Source organism: Zingiber officinale, chromosome 2A (genome assembly GCF_018446385.1).
Source record: "Zingiber officinale cultivar Zhangliang chromosome 2A, Zo_v1.1, whole genome shotgun sequence".
Lineage (NCBI taxonomy): Eukaryota > Viridiplantae > Streptophyta > Magnoliopsida > Zingiberales > Zingiberaceae > Zingiber > Zingiber officinale.
This window is the reverse complement of record NC_055988.1, coordinates 169,918,944-169,942,585: the sequence shown is the minus strand read 5'-3', so window position 1 is coordinate 169,942,585 and position 23,642 is coordinate 169,918,944. Positions and strand designations below refer to the sequence as shown.

Sequence of the window (23,642 nt, the reverse complement as noted above, 5' to 3'; positions counted from 1 at the left end):
GAACATCAATTCATTTTTCATTTACATTTATGGTGGTAAGTTATAAGGTGTTAATATAACTGACCAAGATAAATATTGTTATCCCAACTGACCAAATGATTGAAATTCATCTTCAGAAAATCCAAGTCTCATATTACGTTATTCCATTGCAAAGGAGGGAAATGTTGTGTCAAGATATTTCCACATAGGAGAGTCATAAGAATAACACATTATTCCTCCTTTGTGCACATGTTAATGCTGCCACCTTATGTGGCTTGCTGTTGCAGCAGATGCACAATTAACAAGAAGTAATACATAATTTTTCATACAATCTTTTTCTTCTTATTCCCTGGTATGTAGTCATGCTTATAACGAGGGTGAGTATAGATTTTGCATTTAATCAGTTTACTATCTTTTATTTCAAAATATCATGCAGTTATTTATGCAACAATCAATCTTCTCTACAGGTAAACTTAAACCCCTCACTAATTTTTTTGTACTGTATAAGCTATCAGTCATTAGATGATCAACAGTGAGCAACTCTAGCATCAATTGATAAATGTCATCGTAGCATCATTTTGAGAAATGATGCTCTGCCTTAATGTTTAATAATCTTACAGTAGCTGATAGTTGAGAATGATCAGACGGTATTCCTTCCCACACTTCTCTTTCACTAGCTAGCCTTTAACATATCATACAGTTGTATTGGAATGATCAACTACATTTATTGCATCATAAACCATTGATTATATTACATTCTCATTAGATGATAATTCCCCTGGAGAAGATGTGCCAGATGAAGAAGGAACCGAAGTTCCAATACGATGACACAAATAAGACTCTCCATGAGATACTATTTGTAGTAATTTTGAATAAATCTATTTTTACATAGATGTACTTTCACAGTGTCCTCATCACAAAAATCTTTATTTCTACATTTGGAATGATTATACGGATAACATAATACGACACCATTCATACATTTTGGATGACTCTTTGCAAAGTTCATAAACTCTTCAACTCTAACAAAATATTCATCTTGGATAAATACATTTTCTAATATGTTGTACATCCAATCGTTATTCATATACATTGTATCCTAATGAGCATAAAATTGACAACATTACGAATACAATACTTAGCAATTATACAATTAATACAAGAGAAGTACTACAACATGATTCCATGTATAAGTGAGGTAATACAAAACTTAGCATATTATTAAGCATGCATCCATCAATATAAGAGACGTATTATACATATTATTCAACTAAGCATGCCGTGAACACAAAAAAAAAAATATGAAAGAAGTTGCTCTATCAAGACAATGAAACTAGGTTAAAATTCTATAACTTGCCAAACGAGATTAAAATTATCAAGAAACATATTTAGGTTTATTTCCTAAACCTTACAACAAACTAGTTGGTCGAGGCCTAGTGGTCAAGGCTAACGTTGCAGCTGGGGTAGATTTGGTCAGCCAAGCTCACATCATGCCAAGTTCCTGGCCGCGAGCTTAGGCTCGGTCAAGCTTGCGGCAGATTCGTCAAAGTGGCCAAGCTCGCAGTAGAGAGCACATGGTCAGTCAAGCTCACGACCGCGAGCTCAAAGGCAGTTAAGCTCACCACCACAAGCTCACGACTGGCCAAGATCACGGACGCAAGCTTGCGGCTGGCCAAGATCACCACCGTTAAGTTAAAAACGAGAGGAGAGCGAAGGGAGAAGATCATATATGCACGGTCACCGGAGGAGAGGATGCCGGAGATGGGAGGGCACAATCACCGAAGGAGAGGACACCGAAGATCGGAGGGCATGGTTGCCAGAGAGATCAAGAATCGCCAGAGGAGAGAGCACTTTGGGAGATCGGGGGCGAGTGGTGCCCTAAATCCCGATATTAGCGATGAATTATTTATTTTGTTGCTATATAGCGACAGATTGATTTATGTCATCGTTAATACTTGTGTGAAAGTAATTAGGTCAGGGTGATTAGATGCTCGCAGGGAGGCCCGAAGCAAGTCAGGGTGACCGGATACTCGCGGGGAGGCTTGGAGCAGGTCAGGATGACTGATGCTTGCGAGAGGCCCGAAGCAGGTCAAGGTGACCAGATACTCGCAGGGAGGCGAGTAGGTCAGGGTGACCGGATACTCACAGGGAGGCCCGAAACAGGTCAGTGTAACCGGATACTCGCGGGGAGGCTTGGAGTAGGTCAGGGTGATCGGATACTTGTGCGAAAGCAAGTAGGTCGGGGTGACCAGATGCTCGCAGGGAGACCCGAAGTAGGTCAGGGTGATCGGATGTTCGTGGGAGGCCTGGAGCAGGTCAGAGTGATCAGATACTTTTCAGGAGGCGAGTAGGTCAGGGTGACCGGATGCTCGCAGTGAGGCCCGAAGCAGGTCAAGGTGACCGGGTGCGGATGCTCGCGGGGAGGCCCGGAGTAGGTCAAGGTGACCCGGTGCGGATGCTTGCGGGGAGGCCCAGAGCAGGTCAGAGTGACTAGATGCTTGCGGAGAGGTCCGGACCATGAGAGTAATTGTGGTCCTTCGTTTGAGGGGAGGATTGTTGGGTTCAATCAAAGTCCCACATTGAAAAAATTTGGTAAAGATCATAGGGTTAAAATGATGTAAGATATCTTCATTAGTATGAGGCCTTTTGGGTAGAACCCAAGAGTAAAGTCATGAGGATCTAGGCGTAAAGTGAATAATATCATATCATTATGGAAATATATAGACAACCTTTAACACAACAAATACAATGGAAAATTTTTTAATTCATCTCAAATTAGAGACGGAATTAGCATGCCGTCTCTAATACAGAGCCGTCGCACTCGTACTTGAACAATCCTCAAATTTGAGTCATTTTTTTTCATATATATATAGAGCATTCTTTTTATTTTTTATTTTTTTAATATTTACAGCAGGACTACATCAGTTGCTTTAAAATATAGATATTTAAAAAACAATAATAGTGACTAGTGAATTAGAAGGTACAGATTTATCAATTATTTTTTTTTAAAAAAAGGCAAATCAATTATTCCCAACAACATGCACTGAAAAAGTCCGAAAGGAATTTAAAGATTGTTTTAGAAGGCATCAGATCCTCAAGAATCCATTCACATGCTCATTGTACAAAGTTTCTTTGCTTTTCTTTGGCCTTATGCGAAGTCAAGAGGAAGAAGCATATATATAGGACAAATAATATAACTGCTAACAGTAGGTTGGTTTTCTTGACAAAAAATAATTTTAAAAAAAACATTGAATTTCCTAAAATTATAATGGACAATCAAAATTAATTATCAAAATGTTAGCCAATTAAAATGATAACAAATGCAGCTTTTGGCATAAAATCATGCAATGGATAGTAGCTAAGTAGTTCCTTAATTAAGGAAGTTTGATCAGCATCTCTCTCTCTATCTCTGGTCAAGAAACATAAAGAACTGAGAAAATTAAGTAATTCTGGATTCAGCTTCAAGTACAAAGAGACAAGTGACCGTACTGGAGCTTCTTAAAAGAAGCCAGTTAGAGAGCAATTATTTCATTATTCAGGGAATTTTTATTCTTTGAGCTGGGAACGTTTTATTTATTGATCTCAAAAAACTTGAACTTTATTGAAAAAGGAAAGAAAGAAAGAAAGAAAGAAAGAAGACAAAAGCCATAGAAAATGAGATGAATAAAACACTGAATTTTTATTGCATGCTTTGGAAGCTTAACTGTAAAGAGAAGCTTTCTGTTGTCTCTGTTCTACCTCCAGGATTTTAGGCTGCAAACCGTCCTACTCGGCCTCGAAGTCGAACCGAAAGGAATAACGTAACCCAGTGACCACTACGAGACAAAAGAATCCTTCATTTTTTCTTCTTCTTAAATTATAATAATTAACATATATCTGACAAAATATAATATATTGTTTTAATTTCATTATGAAAAATATTATACTTTTCAAAATCTTCTTAATTTATGTTATCATATCTAAATTTTTCTAACATAAATCGAGATTACATTTCTAAATTCATTTTTTTACTAATTTAAAATTTTACTGTTTTTAATTTATGCGGTCGAATTTAGATATAAAGATCTAAATATATTTTTGAAGTGATTCAAGATTTTTTTTAGTCTATTAGTCAGTTTCGTTCAAAACTTATTGATTGACGTATACCGTTCAAAAATTCAAAAGTGAAATTTGATATTTTGTGAATCAAGAGAGTTCCATATATTATATATATATATATAATTACATTTTCAGTCTTGTAACTTGTATCTTTTTCAATTTTAGTCCTGTTATGAGTTAATTTACATTCTTAGTTCTGTAACTTGTAATATTTTCCAATTTCAATCCTTTTTCCTCTAAAATTGAAATTTTTCAACGAAAAATGTCTAGTTTGTGGTTGGAATATAAAAAACACATGAGTCATAAAAAATCAAAATCCTCAAATTCAATTTACAACTCATCATTTTCCGTTGAAAATTTTCAATTTTAGAAGAAAAAGGATTGAAATTGAAAAATATTACAAGTTACAGGATTAAAAATGTAAATTGACACATAACATGACTAAAATTGAAAAAAAATGTAAGTTACAGGATTAAAAACGTAATTTTTTTTTTCTCTCTCTCTATATATATACACGTAATTTTTTTTTTCTCTCTATATATATATATAACAACATATGTATCCTGCATATTCTTATCTGAATGAGTACTGTAGATGACATCCAATATGTATTTTCAGATGCAATCAAAATTTAAATTTTTTTAATCTCTCTCATCTATATATAATAACTTTTCTCTCTTTCCTCTTTTATTAAAATAAAATTTTCTCTTCTCTCTCCTTTGATTACATGCAACAATCACTATGGTCTTGTTTTTAAAAAATAGCATCACCTTGGTGTTGATTAGGTGTTGCTGGTTTTTAAAAATTAACACTAAGTTGTTGTTGGTATTTAAAAACCAACATCCAGCACCACCTTAGTGTTGATTTTTAAAAACTAGCACCAATGTAATATTGGGTGCACTAGTTTTAGGATTTAGGGTGTTGATTTTTACAAACTAATGCCAAGATCGTGCCAGCACCACCAGCATGGATGGTGCTGGTTTAGTGGTGCCAACACGACCAAACCGTTTTGTAAAATGATGCTAGGTAATGTTGATTTTTAAATACCAACTATATGTTGGTATTAATTTTTAAAAATTAACACCAAGATGATGTTATTTTTTCTAAAATTAATATCATAATGATTGTTGCATATAATTAAAAAGAGAGAAAAAATTATTAGAGGAAGATAAGAGAAATTAAAAAAATAACTAGAGTTTAACTGTATCAAAAATAAATAAATATATATATATAGACACATTTGCCACAGTGCAATCATCTTTTCTCTCAATTATGAGCCGTAGCTTTACGCCTTTAGCCTCTCTTTTGTTAACCCTCGTGTCTCATCGTGTCAGTCCTTTATTCCACTCGACCAGTAAATTTAGTTGGCATCTCGAAGATTAAATTCTGCTTTCCTATAATCTAAATACCTAAACCTACCTTTGCCAACCCTAGCTATGACCTAATTATTGTCATTAACGATAATTGTCGTTGATTATGCACTTCGACCCCTCAATTAAAGTCCCAACCCACTCCGTGTCTGAATGCACAGCCACTCCCTTTTCCTCTACTTTAACATAAAGCAAAAGCAATTAAAAAGAGCCAAAAGTTGGAAATTAATATTATATTTTTCTGAAAGGAATTAGAAAAAAAAAACACTCCAAAAAATAATTGGAAGAGGACGATTTAACAATCGAGAGAAAAAGCACACGAAAACAAAGTCTCCAACCTTTTCTTCACTCAAATAGTGTAGCAACATCAATTTTATATATTCGATTATTATTAATTTTTTCCTTTCAAATTAAGTTTACTTAATTGAGAGGCAGCTCCGATAATACTTGGATGCATGCAGCAGATGAGATGATGGAGGGGAGAAGAAAAGGCAGCTCTGCTCCCACAAAATGGAGCTCCAACACCTCCATGGCTCTTCCTCAGCTTTCCAATTCTGAGATGTGGCTTCAAGATCGTGATCACGGCGGCCAAGATTTGCCTGCAGAGTCATGGTGCCAACTTCTTCTGTAAGAAATTGAACTTTCTTTTTTCCCTTAATTTTTGTTTTCAGTCATATATAAATCAGTTAGATCTAGGGTTTCTACTTTCGATTGTCTTGATTTGTTCAATCCAGCGGAGGGTTTGTTGGGGAAGAACTAGACCAGAAGAATAAGCATGACTGTGGAGCTGATCAGTCACTGCTAAATGAGCAGGTGGTGTGTCGTCACCATCAAGTGCAGGGTGGCCATGGGTCATCCTCATGGACACAAAACAATGTTCTTCAAGTTTCATCTCCCAGATCCTGTGTCACCACCAGTCTCAGCCCCAACAGCATGCTGGATTTCGCAGCCAAGCCCGGACACAAACTTGCAGATCACAACAACTCATCTGAGGTATTGTATTATATTTGAGCAAAAAAAAAAAAAAAAAAAAAAGAAGAAGAAGAGGATATTTTACGATCATATGAAAAAGTTGTTTTCTGAAATTTCGTAGTATGTGATAATTAAGGGAAACAGCACAGAAACTGCTCCGGCTTTGAAGAGAACTAGGGTTCAAGGCTCTCCCTCTCCGAAATTTAGTACACTCAAGGTTGAGATATATATATATATATATATATATATATATATATATATATATATATATATATATATATATATATATATCACTTAATTAGCTTCATCAAAATCTAAATATTTTAATCAGATAAAATTACAGGTGAGGAAGGAGAAGCTAGGGGATAGAATAACAGCACTGCACCAATTAGTGTCGCCATTTGGCAAGGTATCAAATTAATATATTGCATGTTTAATTATAGATTAAGAATTTTAACTGACCTGGAGTTGTTCTTTCTATTCTAGACTGACACGGCATCGGTATTGCAAGAAGCCATTGGGTACATCAGATTCCTCCAGAGTCAAATCGAGGTCAAATTCTTCTCTTTCTCTCTTTTAACTTTGGACACTGAAAGCGAGCGAAGTGTTTTCTGTGATTTATAAAACAAAAAAGTTGGAGGTGCGCACGCAGTGCAAGGCCAGGGGTAGCTAGTCGATCGTGTATTGGTTTTGTTTTATGCAGTATATTTTATAAAGCCATAAGGTTCGATCGATGGATCTCCATTCTTTAAAATATATATACATTTGTCTTAATTTGTAGGCTCTGAGCTCGCCCTACCTGCACCAGCAGAAGCAGGCCGTGAGGCAGCAGCAGCAACGACCAGTGAGTAATTAATGAATAATTATTCTGGAGACATTATTATAGATTTTACATGTGTGCAAGTATAACAAAAATATATATATAGATTTTTTTTTTGTTGTATTTTGATGTATATAGTTACACCAATATAGTATATATATGTAAATGCACTTAAATAACTTGTATATATATGCTGTATGAGTATGATAATTAATTAACTACTTTTATTCAAAAAAAAATTGAAATATGTTTAGACATGCATCCTGATCCAATTAATGAATGATGATAAAATTAGCTATATAGATCGGGTGTATTTATCCATATCACATCTGGATGATCTGCCCTTGTTGAGAATTAGGCACTCATTACGTACGTACGTTTCTAATTGCCTATTTTATGCAGCTCTTTAATATTCAAAACAGCAGGAGCAATAGCAAATCACGACATGATCTGGTTGCTACTCTCGTCTATTTTATATATACACTTTGCTTAAATTGGAATTTAAGTATATATATCAAGGGATCGATGGTTTAAATTATTTAACAGGGAAAAGATGGTGATGGTGAGGAAGATGAAATTAACGAGGACCTGAGGAGTCGAGGGCTGTGTCTTGTCCCTGTGTCCTTCACCATGCACGTAGGAGGCGACAATGGTGCAGATTTCTGGGCTCCTGCTCTTGGTGGAGAACTCTGATCATAGATGGAGGAGGAGGGACTCCATTATTAATTCTAATTTACATGAAAATTAATTTTATGAGCAAGTAATTTGCATGCGTGCGTGCATGGAGGCTTGCAGTACGTAGAGGAGTGGATAGAGCTGGACTGATGGGGGAGGGCATAACATCATTAGCAGTCATTCTGATAGCAAGCTCTGCCCTCAGTGAATTGAATATAATTAAGGTTAATTAATCATTTAATTAATTACATGAGATATATATATACACACATGCTATGGCATTTGGTAATGCCATTGATGTATATCAGTTATGAGATTGATCGACACTAAGAAGTTAATCCCCTTCTCTTGTAATCGCAACCATTATTTTATATTGTGATCTATCGATCAACAATGAGAAGTTAATTGGCAGAATTATGATATTTTTCTGTTCTTATTATTCAGTTTGCATTAATTACTGACCGACTGCTCGCCAGTCGCCACTGCTTAAATCATTCATTTTATATTATGTATAAAGTTTACTAATTATTTATTTATCAGATAAAGGTTTAATAATTATTTTGTAATTTACGGATTTAATTTAACAAGAACAAAAAAAAATCGAACCTGCATTTTTTAAAAAGAAATAGGAAAACCAACGTGCACCTCGTTTGCTTTAACCCAACATACACATCGAGCAAAACAGAGCATGCACGAGTAGAGAGGAGCAAATGAAGTTTCTTGTTTAATTTAATGCCAAAGGTATATAGTTTCATGATTAATGCAAAATTAAAAATTGCCAAATTACAAATTTTTGAGCAACTAGCTGATAATTCAGAGTTAACTAATGTTGCAATGCTTGAACTGAAACATGATTCAAAACCAAATTTGCTTTCCAATTTATTAATTTTGAAGCATTTATTACGAAGGCCTATTCCGGATTAGATAGAGACCTAGGATGTGTTACACCGGTCCCTAGTTCCAAAAGACGAGCAAGATGACAAAACAATTGAGTCCAAAGTATCTAGTCTTAGTCGCGTGTAAGCTTACTATAACAATCCACTTTTCGTACCCTTTATAGAGCTACGATGACAATAGCTTGACATTATAAAATTGATGCGAGCTAACTTAGAATTAGTTGGAGGCGGCACTTGGTCTGAAACAGAGTGGGAGATAGTTTCATTCATTCACTATTTGACTAACCAATAACACATCCTTGATGGCGATGGTAGATGGAACGCCAACTGATATTATTGTCAACTCATGGTCCTCCAGCGAATTACATGCGAGCCCTTGACTGCTGGGATTCTGATAAGTTTATCATGCTCTGAATAAGGAAAAAAAAAGAGCGAAATTAGTCCCACGGAGACAGGTATGCAAGCAGGTTCTATCCGACAAAAAAAAAAGGTGCCAATGGAGGAGCATGATTTAAAAAATCCATTCCATGCTGGCTGAGTGACTGAAGAGTCAACAGGCATATTGTTACTCATTAACCAACTGGCGGCACAAATCTGAAACCCTCGATATGAAGAGTCGAGCTTTAGATGTCATAGCCTCCGACCATGACAAGTCTTCTGCAAGCAACTACAATGGCTACAGAGCTCCGTGAGTAACACGAACTGTGACCATGAATCTTTTGCTGGCATAATTCCACAACTGTCGGCATGTCCAACATGACACCAACATACTACTGGTACAGCCGATGACTGAAACCCTAGCTCAGAATCATATTTCAAACCTTTGATATGAAGTATCTATAACTACTGCAAATACATCTTGTAAATCTTGGTCCTATGTAAATCATGTTTAGTTTCCAAAGCATGAAGAGTATACGAGCAAGGTTCTTACCAATGGCAATCTTTTGACGGCTCTTTCTTCCAAGTATTCGCACGGTTTGAAGAAGCCACCATACAGCTCGGTCCATTTCTTGAGTTTGGCATATATGTAATCAGAACCAACCAAGTCGGCCCAAAATACAATACCACCCCTTCAAACAAAAACTAACTATCAGAACACAACCATCTACGGATCTACCATGTCAAATGATCATTACATGAGTCCACTTTAAGTTTACCATCAGTGTATGTGGATGGATATACATGTCCACGTGAATATATCGAGCAAACATATACACATGCACACAGAGATATACAGAGCAAACGTATGGGAATAGTTAACTCACCTGTATCTGGGGAAACTCATTCCAAGAACAGATGCAATATCAAGGTCGGAAGCTCGAACAACCACCCCTTCCGCCATGACTCTGCAAGCCTCATTCACAACTGGAAAGAATATCATCTCCAAAACTTCTCGGTCGCTTACAGTAATAGGCTATAATAAAACAGTATAAAAATTAAACTTAGTGTTGAAGAACAGTGAATTCGCATGGAAGTATAAATATGTAGTAAGCCTAGTCAACTGAATAAATAGAATGGCGTACAAGGAATACACTGTCAATAATTCCTAAAGAGGTCAACCAGTTAACTTATCCAGTATACTTTGAATGCTATCCTGGTATTGCTCAGTCTTATTTTGGCTGCTATGGTTACCAAATTCCTAATATGTACAAGCGTACAATGAAAAACAAGGAAACATCATGGGCTGACAAAAAAAACATAGAAAAGATTATTGTAAAATATTTTCTATGCTATCATTTAAGCTTGTAGAAGAAAAGAAAGAGGAAAAATCTAACTTTATTTGTCAAAGATTAAAATAAATAAATAAATAATGTTTTTAAAAGAACATTTTTAATTTATTTTTTTAAAATAGATTTGAGCTTCATTCCAATGTTTGTCACTTTATTTTCTTTATGATTTTCTTCTGTCATATGAAAGAGACCCTTGCTTCGAATCAGAGATTACAGATTAGCCATCAGTGTTATTGAACAAAAATGCCCTGACATCATCAATTGATTGTAATGTGTAGAAATATTTATACACGTTCAGTTTCTTACTCTGCTCAATCCCTAATCGATTTTTAAGGGCATACCTATTTATCATTCTATGGACTTTCCCTCATAAACATATTTACTGGCTACAAATTCCATGGGTGACATCTTATATTGCTGGACTAGCAGGGCAATGAACAGTTAGTTTAGTTTCAATATCACTTTGCTATATTTATACATGCACACACATATTTACAAATTGAGATATAAGGGATTGAATACCTTTCCACCAGGCATGGCATTGGCAAGCCTACTAGATTCCTCTATGATAGCTTGCACACTTGGGTCAGGTTTAGGCTTCTGTCCCTTTTCATATATATAATAACCCTTGCCATTGCTTTTGCCTGCCAAGAAGAATGCCTCATGAAATGCTAAAGAAATTACAAGCTGATGGAATCTTTAGGATGAACGAGACAGATTTGTACCATTGCGCCCACTTTTAACCAGCAATTCAACCAAATTAGTCTCAAATGTACGTCCCCTGAAGGCAGAAGCATATATATCTTTCACTGCCAAAGCCACTCCATATCCTGCCAAGTCTTGTAGCCTGTTCAAATAACAGATAGGATCATAGGAAAAACTCAAGAGGAAGTTATCACACTGGTAAAGAAATTATTTCATCAAGGGAAACTGACAAATACCCAAAAGAGAAGACAAACAACACCATTTTAGTTTAATAATGATTCTTGTGGTTTGAAAAGAGGAAGCACGATTGTAGAATTCATCTCAACCATGGCAACGCTTTGGCAAAATCAGCAGGTAATTAATATGAAACCTTTTTGGTTGGTTATGCGCTAAAGAGGTTTGTTCCATATATGGTGGCAATATGTAAAATGTTATATTTCTATTCCAATTTCTTGCCAAATTATGATGAATTCAAAACTGATTGGCCAATTATTTTTTCCTCCCTTTCCTATTTTCATCTGCTCATTTTTTAGTAATAGATCTATGAAGTAATCTATAATTTCAAACATGAAGTCTAAAAACAAGTACTTTCATTACACACACAAATGACCTACCCCCTTGAATGAAAGTTTTCCAAGTAAACAATTAGCATAAGCAATATGTACAAGGCTATAATGTTATAAAGAAGGTGAAGAGTTATATCATATTTGAACGCCTAAGACTTTCGGGTATATGTATATGCATGCACGTATCTTCATATTACATGTATGTGCATATGGACACATCTGTGCCTGTTAATAATAATAGCCATATTACCACTTATAGAAAGTTAAGTTTTGCTGGCAGAATAAAAATAAAAAATAAGAGAAAAGAAGAAAGCTGTTCATATTATCACTGTTCATAAAATAGTGCTGTCATTTAAGTTGAAATTTTCAAAATAATTAATGTTAATATAGAATTGTAAACTTACTGAAAAGGACCAATTGGCAAACCAAAGTCTGTGACCACCTTGTCAATTCTAAACAAATTCACACCTAGATGGGCCAATAATTGCGCCCCTTGGGTATATGGAAAAAATGTACGGTTAACTGCAAAGCCTGTGCAGTTTCCTACCACAACAGGAACCTTTTTTATGGCTTTCCCAACAGTCATAAGATCAAGGATTACTTGCGGAGATGTCTTGTCTGTTCGAACGATTTCCAGCAGAGGCATCACATGAGCAGGACTGCCATATAAGATATAATACAAATGGCTAGTCAGATTCTTCAATTATGCATATGCATAAACATGATTGATGCAGTAAATAACAAGGTCATATAAATTTTTGAAGAATATTCAGTTGCAAATATGGGCAGTGAAAATCATGGTGTAGATTCCACTTCAATTCTAGCAGGACTTGATGTAAGAAAAAATATTCTTGAAACAATAAAGGATAAGATTATTAAGCTCATAAAGTTTGGCATTCATGGGAAACATATGCATATATGTATACAAACACACAGGTAGTTAAAAAGAAGCTCTACATGAAATTTATTTTGAATATGATTTAATTTGAAAATATTAACTCCAAATGGAGCCTTATTACTTGAAAACTAATCAAAGAAGATTCATCTGCTCCATGATATAAAGTTGTTCCTGTGAGGTAAAAAAGGATTACACACTCTGAAATATGTTCCTTCTCCTCCTTAGTGTCCAAACCAATCAAAGCTTTGCCTGGAAATCAGGTACCCACAGAGAACTACCACAATATCATTGAATAACGCAGAGATTTGGCACAAGCAGAGCTTGAGAAGGCCTGGGATAGTAAAGACACAGAAGTTTGGAACAAGCACATAGGCAAAGCTCAGGATGGAGAATGTTGAAGCTAAATATCTTCATGAGGATTTGCATGATGATAGAGGAGCGACGGATGGATGGTGCATAGAGGTGGAGTTGGAAATGAGGATAACAGCAAGCTCGAGAATTGACGCCAAAATTGAGCAATAATGAGTGACGGGACAGAGCAAGATCTATATAGCTTCGATAGTATGATACCTATCTATTAATGATTTTAAATTATAAACACTAACAGTAAAAATAATTACATGAAATTTTTTTGTACAATGCCTATTTACTAAATGAACCAGAATAAAGTGTGCTCATCTTCCAAGTTTAGCCTAAACTAGACCTATTGTGAAGTCTGAGAGACTACAGACTACAGCAATTTGGCAATGGGAAAGAATTCGATTCATCCACTAACCTAATCTAATTATAATTCAACCAGTGAACTTGATAGTCAAAGTATGCTTTTGATGACAGATAACTGCTAGTATTTGATGCAACAAAGGCAGATCAAAAATAAGATTTGTAAAAGTAGTCTTTGTAACTCTATGTTTCTAGTTTGTCATTTTTGTCAAGGATTTTCACACAGTTGTTTATTTTCAACAGAAATTCCTTAAATAATCCTCTATTGAACACAAACTACTGCAAGACCAATTGTCACCAACCTGAAAAAATGAGCCCCAACAATTCGATCTTGAGAATGAGTCTTGGCACCAACAATATTGAGATCGATGGTGGATGTGTTTGTTGCCAAAATGCAATGTGGAGGACAAGCCCTTTCTATATCAGCAAATATTGACTGTTTAAGTGCAACCTTTTCAATAACAGCCTACAAAATCAATGAAGATAAGATTGTAAAATAAGAAAATTAAATATAAAAAAATTTTAGATGTAACTATTAAGAGACAAAAATGGTGGTGGTGGTGGGATGTGGACAAAATAATTGGTTAATTATGATACCTGAATTAACTAATCGTAAAAGGAGTTCAATTATTTAAAACCTCAAAACAAGCTTAAATGTGATGTGCTATTATGATCTGCAGTACTATCTCGAGAATTCAACAGGTAAATATTTTAGGACTATAATAGTGATGAAGATCACGGTGCTTGTTTCTCCCAACAAAGGAGATTTGACAAGTGACTAGAGCACAATTTTTTCATTTTATTATATAGTGAAAAGAAGGTCAGAAGCTTCTTTAAGTTTAGATGATTGCTAGAGAGGACTTTTTGCAGAGGGAAGACATACAGTGGAATTAGGTTGCAACAGTCTCAGATGCAATCCTGAGGGCAGGATTGGAAGACAGCAGACACAAATAATTAACATTTGAAGATATATGGTACACGTTTGCGGTTCAAATGAAGAGAAAGTTGACGTTATGAGGATGCAAATGGGCACAAGACAAAATAACCACGCACTTTTTCTACATCTCACTTTGTTGCAAATAATGTGAATGAAGATTCATAGATTAATAGAAACACTAGGTTGCAAACGTAGTTCCAGCACCATGCATTCAAGTTTCTTACTATCCCAGTATTCTAATTTTTTGGGGGGCGGGACAGGCTCATTTTGCATCTCATACAATTAAACTCAGACCACAGGAAGAAGATCCAACAAGCTGACATTTGCATTTTTCGGTTTGCACTACACATAGGAGAGAGAAAAACTAAATAGATCATTAATATTGGATATAATTAAGGATCTACAACTAATTTCTACCAGATTTGGTGATGGTCTAAAAAAAAGTAAGTCACCATGCATATCCACTCCAATTTATTGGAGTTATCAACTGTTGATATATCCTTTAATTTAATTTATAGAATGCTAATCAAATCAAATAGGAGTCAGAAGAGTGACCTCGATAACCATGTCAACATTCTTGAACTCTGAGTAATCTAAAGCACCCTTAACAAGTGATAATGCTTTGTTCATTTTCTCCTGAGACAATGAACCTTTCTTCACAAGGCCTTCAAGGTTAGCTGTATATACAACACGGGAAAATTCACTTAGTATAATTAAACTATCATACTCATGAAGGAAAAAATGGAACTATAATGGTGACATTAACAGCTAGCCCTGTATCAATATTTCTCTTAATCCATATGTACAGCTGACACATACTTGTATCAATATTTACAAGCTTACTTTGGATTGTTTTCAGTCCCTTCTGAAGAAAATTAGAATCAATCTCCTTGAGGATAACAGACGTATTACTTAAGATAAGGGCAGTAGCTATTCCAGAACCCATTAAACCACCACCAATAACAGCAACTCTTTTTATTTTCCTTGGACTAAGCCCAATATCAGTAACATTAGGTACCTGTTCAAGACAGTTAAATGACAAAAATGTAAATCAAAACTACAATTAAACAACAAACAAGGATTTTGCTCAAAATGTAAATCATACTACAAAATATTGTCTTTCCCTCTTTAATTTTATGCTTGGTACAAGCACAAAAATGATTATATATTGCTCAAAGTATGTTTCAATGCTTCAATTTTGATTTAATCATACACCAAACAATGACACTCCAAGGAGAAAAAGAAATGCTGTAAAAAATTTAGTTCAAGCCAATTCACAAATTAAAGAGTAAGTGCAGCAGTATGAACTGGAGATACATCATCAATGATTTTGAAAATTAACTAGTTTGAAGAATGAAATGCATAAAGGCAAAGGTTGAAGAATGTATTTGGCTCTTTCCACGTTATCTACATGCAATTTTAAGTTTGTATTGTGAAAAACACAAGCCTCAAACTATAGGAACGGCAGGGAAGAATGTTAATTACATGGAACCAAAGCACTTCAAGTAAAAAGAAATAGAAGCAAAATTACCTTCGATGTAGTTCGTTGTGCAAAGAAGACGTGAACAAGCCCTTTTGAGGTATTTGAAAGCACCAACTCCTTGAAAACCTTTGCTTCCTGATATTGTTTTATCAATTGACAAGGAGAAAATTAGTATCTAATAAAAGCTTAAGGATGGTATCCTCCCTTGAAGTTGTTGTGCAACAGTTTTCCTTTTTATTTTCAAGAGGAAAATGTTATAATGACATCATAAGTTAGTTGGTTTTTCATGTCACAAAGTTTATCATAGTATTTAACAGATCGCTCACAGAAAAGACTTAACCTGATCAAACTTCAGTACACTATAAGTACACAACAATTACAATGCATGCCGACCAACAAAATAAGATGGAATTAACAGTGTTCTGTGCACATTGAACTGATAACCTATAATCCAGTGGCCATGCACATTACGTTACATACTGATTTAAGAGTCACATGCATACCTTGAGCACGCCGGCATATCCACCGAACTTTACACCTTCCTCAACTGAATCAAGGCATGCTTGGTGCTGCGGCATATTAGGAGCTATTTTCTTAACTTGTTTCCTAGCGGCTTTCAGTATTTCATTAGCTTCAGAAAGAGAACCAATTTTATCAGTCCTATGAAGAGAACTGATCCATGGTCTACGCCGTTCAGCAATTTCCAACGCCCATACTCGTGCAACTTTGAGCAAATCCTCAGATGAAACAATAGCATCAATGAGACCATACTTCTCCCCTTCCTTTGCTTTGATTGATTTTGATTGCTAGATTGAAGCATTAGTAATAAGGCTTTAATCAGTAATTCACTATGCCAGTTATAAATGAAGTAATATACATAACCAATACAACACAGCGATGTTTATCATCCAAATCAATATATATATTGAAGGCCCACTACACTACAAAGCATCACATACAACTTGATAAGGCAAAGCAAAGAAAAATAATTAACTTTATAGAATTTGACAGAAATAAAAAGCCAAAATCAATTCTTCCTTCTGAGAAACTAACAAATGAAGAGATACATCTAGACAAGCATGGGTACATCAAAAACACCAAATTATATTAACTAAAATGATCAACTTACCAGCATCATTTCTAGTGCTTTTGGCAGCCCAACAAGCCTTGGAAGACGTTGTGTGCCTTTTTGAGCATAGAGAAGTTACAGTGAGACGATGACAAACAGGTTAACATAAAAAGGTCAAGTGACACATGGAATATCTCACCTCCAAATCCAGGAATGACGCCAAGAGTCAACTCTGGCAATCCAAGTTGAGCTTCTGGAGTAGAAACTCGTGCATGACAACCCTGCACAACAGTTGTTATTCATATAGCAAGTAGGTTGGAAAGTATATATCAACTGGAAAGTAAAATAGCACAAACCATGGCTAGCTCGAGACCACCACCAAGTGCAAGCCCTTGGATGGCTGCAACAGATGGCTTTGGAGCATCTGTAAACCAATAGAATACTTAAATATTAATTCCTTGAGTTGGTGCATATCATAAGTAGGTAAGTAGCAGCAATTTAACCAAAAACAAAAGAAGCTTTACGTAGCAGCAACCTTCCATAATATTGACCACGAGTTCAACAGATACATCTGGTAGACTTGATATATTCCCTGAAAATAACAATTACACTAGTGAAAACACTGATTCCTCACTCGTCCATATGTCCATAAAAGACAAATTTAAAGTTATTTCTTTTATATATGGTCACCTGATTTATGAATCTCAGCAAAAACATTGATATCAAAACCACCAGAAAACTTGCCTCCATAACCTGTTAGAAAAGAAATTGCCAACAGCATCAGATCCACATATATAAGAAACAAAACTCAGTATGCAAGAGACACTGAGAACAGCTCTAGCGTGATAATCAAATTTCATAAACGAGAACGCTAGCACAATCAGCGAGTTCAAAATTGTTGACTGTATCTACAGAAAACTCTTCAGCTACAGATGTTAAAATAAAAAAAAATGAGTATAACAAAAGACTGAAAAAAAAAAATCTAGAGTGCCAAGTCTCACCAGTCAAGACAATTGCTTTAACATCACTTCTTTTCACCGCCTCCGAATATTTCTCCTTCAACCCAGCAATAACTACAAAAATCCAACTACGATCAATATTATCCATATATAAAAAAAATACAAAAAAAAGGGCAAGCGTAACTATCAACAAAATCGCCAACCAAGAAGCTGCTGATCTTGGAAAAATTATTAAAATATTAAAACAAGTCAGATCCACAAACACGGAAAGGTAAACAAAAAGTAACTGGAACATACTCGTGGGATGCAAAGCATTGACCGGCGGGTTGCAGATAGTGATGATCGCCACTCCATCTCCCCCAACCTCCATGGTCACCCGAATAGAAGCCATCAATCAGATCGAGAAAGGGATCGAAAACTTGCCCTCCAAAATTAGCTTCCAAGCCTCTGCCGAATCGCTGCAAAGATCTCCGCCAATCCAATTCCAAGTCGAGATCGAGAGGAGCGAGAAAGCGCGATCAAAGGGCAGCAAGCGGATGGGAGCAAGACTTGCCTAAATGGCCGCAACCGACGATATTTATCGCGATACTCAACTCCGGTAACTTCATCCCGAACTAGTCTTTCATAAAAGTATGCTATCTACGTGGCATGATTAGGTTGGCAAATCCATGGCCAACAACATAGGTAGAACTAGGTAACTAAAGGTATTGCGAGAGCACATGTGATTGAAGCATTCCTGACGCCTGTTTGAGTAAACCCATAACAACAACAGCAAATTTTGGTACCAGCACTATACTAGTCGATCATGACCGTTCGATGGAAAAATTCAGAACAGTTAACGGTTCAGATGGATCCATCTGCTAGACATGATGAACGACCTAGCTGGGCACGTAATACTAGGAAAGAGATAATATTGCCGGATCAGGACATCATTCACTAATAAAAATGATTTTACAGACGTGGCAACAACAAGGATACGAGCCGGACGTCAGCATATACGTGTACGAGTGGGAAATGCTTGCCGTTCCCGATAAGTTAAAAACTCTTTAAATTGTTTTTTTATTCATTTACCTTTTTAAAGACACTCATGAAAATTAATTTCTTAAAAAATCGAAAATCAAGTCCATTCTATCAAAAAAATAATAATAATACGCCAAAACCACTGAAATCCTAGAATATCAAAATCACATGTCCCTATTTTTTTTCCTCGATTGTTATAACAACAGTACATTAGAGTAAAATTTTCAATCATAATATTAATTTTACATGTAATCTTTATATAAAAAAAATTTTATTTCCATTCCTTACATATAAAGTATTATTTGTTTCAATTCCCTCATGTAAATATTGATACTTAAATTGTCTCTCAGATTTTTTAGATACAAAAAGTCCAAAATTGAGTACAAAAAATCTAAAAACGAATATAATTCTTCTTAAAGTCAGTATTTTATATTAAAAATCGAGTATATTTTCTATCAAAATTGTTCCTCTTATTTTTTAGGTATAAAAGTCTAAAAATAAATATAATTCTTGTTAAATTCAACACTGTACACTATAATCTAGTATTCTATAATAGGATCTAGTATATTTTCTATCGAAATTAACCCTAATATTTTTCGGTACAATAGTCTAAAAATGAGTATAATTCCTATTAAATTCAGCACATTAAATTAAAATTGAGTATATTTTGAGGTGAAAAAAGAAGCGTACTCAATTTGATAGAAAATATACTAAATTCTAATTTAATATACTAAATTTAAGAGGATTTATACTGATTTTTGGACTTTTTGTATCTAAAAATATCATGGACAATTAATTAAATATGTTTGACTGAGGAGTGAAAACAAAGATTTTCATGAATAGAAACTGCATACAATAATTTATTTACCAATGAGGACCGCATGCAAATTTTTCCTTATAACAATTGCATCAATAATCCACATTGTTAAAAAAAATTATTTTTCACCTATGAAACTTATGTTTAAAGATATAAATATAATAAAAAAATAAGACTATTCTATATTATTCCAAATTTCTTATATCCACGCCGATTTTAAAATTAAAATCGATCCATAGAATTAAAGAGTTTAGAATAATATAAAATAATATTTTATATATTTATTTAATTCTTTTAATTACATACATATTTTTAAATATCAATTTTGATATATTATATTTTTTAATTCGTTTTTAATCGAACTAAATTCCATTAATCGAAACAATAAATTAATAGAATATTACACAACCATATAAATATTCTTAATTGATTGACAGAGTTAATCGATTGTTATACACTGTGGAAATCGATTATCAATAAGAGGGGTAAAATAGGTATTAAATATGTAATTTGATAATTTTAAATTTTAAATATATGATTTGAATATTTTGGAAATTCATCAACATGCTTCAGTAATTGATATATATTATTAATAATAATAATAATAATAATAATAATAAAAGTTCAACTTAAAAATGACTTTATATAAGTGAAATGCATAAAATTACGATAGTTTATTAGTGATAAAAGGGTAAAATATCAGGATGGTAGATAGTAAATCACAGTAAAGACATATAACTAAAATAAGGTTAATTGCCAAATTATTATATATATTTTATAAATTTTAATAAATTGATTATATACCTTTTTCAAAATAATTAATTTATTATATAGTTTATAACTTTCAAACTTATAAAATACATGATAAAGTAATTCTTCTATTATTAAAAATTATTCACTAATTAACCCATTGAAATATGATAACTCTTTACGCCAATTTTTTTTCCTAACATAATTTGCTAGTTTTGCTAATATTTTAATAACAACTATGCTAATCCTAACTACTAAAATCAATTATATAAATCTTAATTATATTCCTATTAAACAGCAAAAAATTTAAAAGAATTTATTACATTAACATAATGTATATTTATAATATTTTTTATTTATATTCCATAAAATTAGACACATTTCAAGTGAAATTTCTAAACCTTTCATTTAGCAAAAGAGAGAATTCGTAAGCAAGTCCATCAGAATTAGCGAGTAAATTCCAAACAGTAGTTAGAACTTTAGAAATCTTGATTGACCAATACTATCTTGTGAACAAAGAATATATATGCTGTTTAATTTCCTCGAATCCTCTTCGAAATAGGCACTTTGGATTGACTGACTTGAATGCTGATTTTTGACCTATAAAATAGGGTTGCTGAAGACTTGAGTTCATGATAAACAGTGGCCTTAAAATAAAGATCTATGAAGATGGTTGTTGAAGACTTGAGTCAATGATATGAACACACAGAATTGAATAAAGACTTGACTGTTAAAGGTTGTCTGTCGTTAGAGAATCCAATAGTTGACTGGTAATGCTGGTTCATATTAGAGACGAGAGTTGGACATTTAGTGAGAACAAAATAAAAATGGTGGCAATGTCATTTTCTAACATGTGATTCACTCGTACAAGTGTGCATACTGCTGTCCGATAGGTAGTTAGAAGCACAAAACCAATAGAAGGCAATGCATAACAATCATATGTTCAACAAACAAGCCAGAGATCATGAAAAATAACAGTAATCAATAATATAGGTCATACAACAACCACACAACATGTTAATTTCAAGGGAAGCAGTTTTGAATAATGATCACCTAATATGTGATGAAAAAAAAGATAATATTAATCTCAGACACCCCTTCATTATCTAATGTAAGGTCTGATAGAAGAGAGGTAAATCATAGTACTAAATGACATCTTAAATGAGAAGAACTTATTTCCTAAAAAAATTGAATCGTCCCAAAGAATTCGAATCTTACTTTTATGATATAAATTTACTATCCAAGTAACAACTTTATTATGCAGTAAAATGAGAATATGACAACTCTTGCCCTCGAATCATATCCCCTTATACTATTGGACAGCAAGAGATTTCCCATACACAGAAAGACATTATACAAAATGAGGATATTGTTGGAAATATAATATGAATGAGAATTAAATCCAAATTAGTAGATCGAGATTAATAAATTTGGATTGACATCCAAATGAAAAAAATATTGGGACGAGCATATTCGTTTTTTGCCATAATTATTTCTTTTGAGAAGGGATGCAATTTAAATCATCCAATTCAAGTTGGATGGTTGAGATCTAACTGAACCAAGAGGTTCTTATACTCTTTCACTAGTATAAATAAAACTCCTCTCATTCTCATTTCACTCACTCAATTCATTTCAATTCAAAGTAAGCATTGCATTTCATACTTACATTTGGAAAGTTTGAGAAACTTTTTCGGTTCGAAAGTCTTGCAATTTGCAGTGATGCTATCGCAAGATAAAGTCGATGTATCTTGGGAGATGATTGCCATGTTCCGTGAACACCTTGTGTGGGGAAAATTCATCTTAAAGAGATAGAGTCAAACTCTAGCTGTAGGAAATGGAGAAAGTGGGGGCGTGGGAACATGCCCACGTTCCCCACTACTCTTGATGGAAAAGACCATCATACCCCTAGGTCATTTTCCTTTATAAATAATACGTCTAACGAGCATCTGATAGTGCATCATAGAGAGAGGAAGGAGAATATTTGAGACGGTGGGATTTGATTCGTGGAATTGCGGAGAGCTTTCTGATTCTGTGATCGTTCTTCCGACAGCGAGTCTTGCCGACGCAGATTGTAGATCTGCGGGAGATCGATATAAGCATTTACTGTTTATCATTTTAATTCGTATCCATGCATTTAGAATAATCAACAATGGTATCATAGCACCAATTATTTCTAAATGCTTATACAAATTATGAAATCATTGTTCGGATATTTTTCTATATCGTTTTGTCATTTCTCGTCGTTGTTTTACACGACTGATATATCTGTTGTAAAATAATAAAGCAATATAAGCAGTATTATATTCACACAAAAAATAGCATGCAATAGACAGATAAATAAAGGAGTAGGGTTTAGAATATAGTTATCCGGTTGAAGCGTCGGCACGCCGACTGTCCTTAGAGAATTTATTGCCGCCTCACGGTGCAAAGGCTCTCAGGCAAAATTCCCCCAAGATCCGACAACCGCTAGTCTCGTTCGTAGGTGCACTCCAAAACGGACGCTACACTCGGACCCAACCTCAGATCGCCGGAAGACCAAGCCTCAGGACAAGAAAGACGAGAAGAAAGGAAAGCAAAAAGAATCGCACAGAGAAGGGAGAAAGCTCGAGTTCTGGAGTGAAGAATAGAGGTGCTGTAAGTCCCCTTTTATTCACTCTGAGAAGGTACGAAGCACTGCTTCGCTAGTGAGGAAACGCGCCTCAGTGTCGCGTCCGCGTCCCTTCCTCACGCGCGGAACAAAACCGAAGTCCGCGTCCCTTCCTCACGCGCGGAACCAAACTAACCAGAACCGGAAACCAAACTGGTTTGGTTCAGACTGAACCAAACCAGCAAAAACAGACCGGGCCGCCCGTGAGCGCAAGGCTCATGGGCTGGGGATTTGCACCCCCCCTGCGCGCGTTAATCGCGCACGTGACGCCCGATTTATGGATTTCCAGCTCGAACCCCCCAAATCCACTCGATTTGGGCTTGGCCCGCGCATGCGTGTAGGTCCTCTTATCATTGCTAAGCAAGGATGGAAGGACTTCCTATATAAGCCCTTCCAAGCTTCTCCACTTAGCAATGTGGGACTAAAAACACTACAAAAAATGCTTTGAATTTAAAACAAAATTCAACAATCCCCCACAAATTCAAATCATTTCGGTTAAAAATAAAAAACAAAAAAAATATGTCCTGAGGC

At 34.8% G+C, this 23,642-nt stretch overlaps 2 protein-coding genes across 5 annotated transcripts; one reads left to right on the top strand and one right to left on the bottom strand.

Annotated features, from left to right (window-relative positions):
- The first annotated feature begins 5,775 nt into the window (after positions 1 to 5,775).
- On the top strand, positions 5,776 to 8,319 carry LOC122043214 (transcription factor bHLH68-like). 4 transcript variants are annotated; one of them, XM_042603730.1, is made up of 8 exons: positions 5,781 to 6,074; positions 6,182 to 6,440; positions 6,541 to 6,636; positions 6,763 to 6,828; positions 6,906 to 6,971; positions 7,201 to 7,263; positions 7,642 to 7,692; positions 7,786 to 8,319. In XM_042603730.1, exons 1-8 carry the CDS (start codon positions 5,899 to 5,901, stop codon positions 7,930 to 7,932), a joined length of 924 nt encoding a protein of 307 aa, XP_042459664.1. In that variant the 5' UTR covers positions 5,781 to 5,898; the 3' UTR covers positions 7,933 to 8,319. The 4 variants fall into 4 exon arrangements, with proteins under 4 accessions (XP_042459666.1, XP_042459664.1, XP_042459665.1 ...); XM_042603731.1 differs by having other exon boundaries at positions 5,783 to 6,074; positions 6,556 to 6,636; XM_042603732.1 differs by lacking the exon at positions 7,642 to 7,692 and having other exon boundaries at positions 5,776 to 6,074.
- Positions 8,320 to 8,765: 446 nt separating this feature from the next.
- Positions 8,766 to 18,436, bottom strand: LOC122043213 (peroxisomal fatty acid beta-oxidation multifunctional protein-like). Its single transcript, XM_042603729.1, has 18 exons — positions 18,175 to 18,436; positions 17,920 to 17,991; positions 17,609 to 17,671; positions 17,454 to 17,510; positions 17,275 to 17,342; positions 17,118 to 17,199; positions 16,979 to 17,034; positions 16,353 to 16,655; positions 15,898 to 15,984; positions 15,210 to 15,384; positions 14,922 to 15,043; positions 13,732 to 13,895; positions 12,216 to 12,470; positions 11,266 to 11,387; positions 11,063 to 11,184; positions 10,076 to 10,224; positions 9,742 to 9,880; positions 8,766 to 9,220 (listed from the first exon to the last, which is right to left on the bottom strand). Exons 1-18 carry the CDS (start codon positions 18,266 to 18,268, stop codon positions 9,173 to 9,175), a joined length of 2,178 nt encoding a protein of 725 aa, XP_042459663.1. The 5' UTR covers positions 18,269 to 18,436; the 3' UTR covers positions 8,766 to 9,172.
- Positions 18,437 to 23,642: the final 5,206 nt, after the last annotated feature.

Bases quoted from the DNA above. Each gene is read 5' to 3' on its own strand.
- LOC122043214 (XM_042603730.1), top strand. From the start codon at position 5,899: ATGCATGCAGCAGATGAGATGATGGAGGGGAGAAGAAAAGGCAGCTCT. The intron at 7,264-7,641 runs GTGAGTAATTAA...TATTTTATGCAG, and splicing joins GGCAGCAGCAGCAACGACCA to CTCTTTAATATTCAAAACAG. The intron at 7,693-7,785 runs GTTGCTACTCTC...ATTATTTAACAG, and splicing joins GCAAATCACGACATGATCTG to GGAAAAGATGGTGATGGTGA.
- LOC122043213 (XM_042603729.1), bottom strand. From the start codon at position 18,268: ATGGCTTCTATTCGGGTGACCATGGAGGTTGGGGGAGATGGAGTGGCG. The intron at 11,388-12,215 runs GTAAGTTTACAA...TTATTTGAACAG, and splicing joins TTGCCAATTGGTCCTTTTCA to GCTACAAGACTTGGCAGGAT. The intron at 9,221-9,741 runs GTAAGAACCTTG...TTCCTTATTCAG, and splicing joins CCGTCAAAAGATTGCCATTG to AGCATGATAAACTTATCAGA.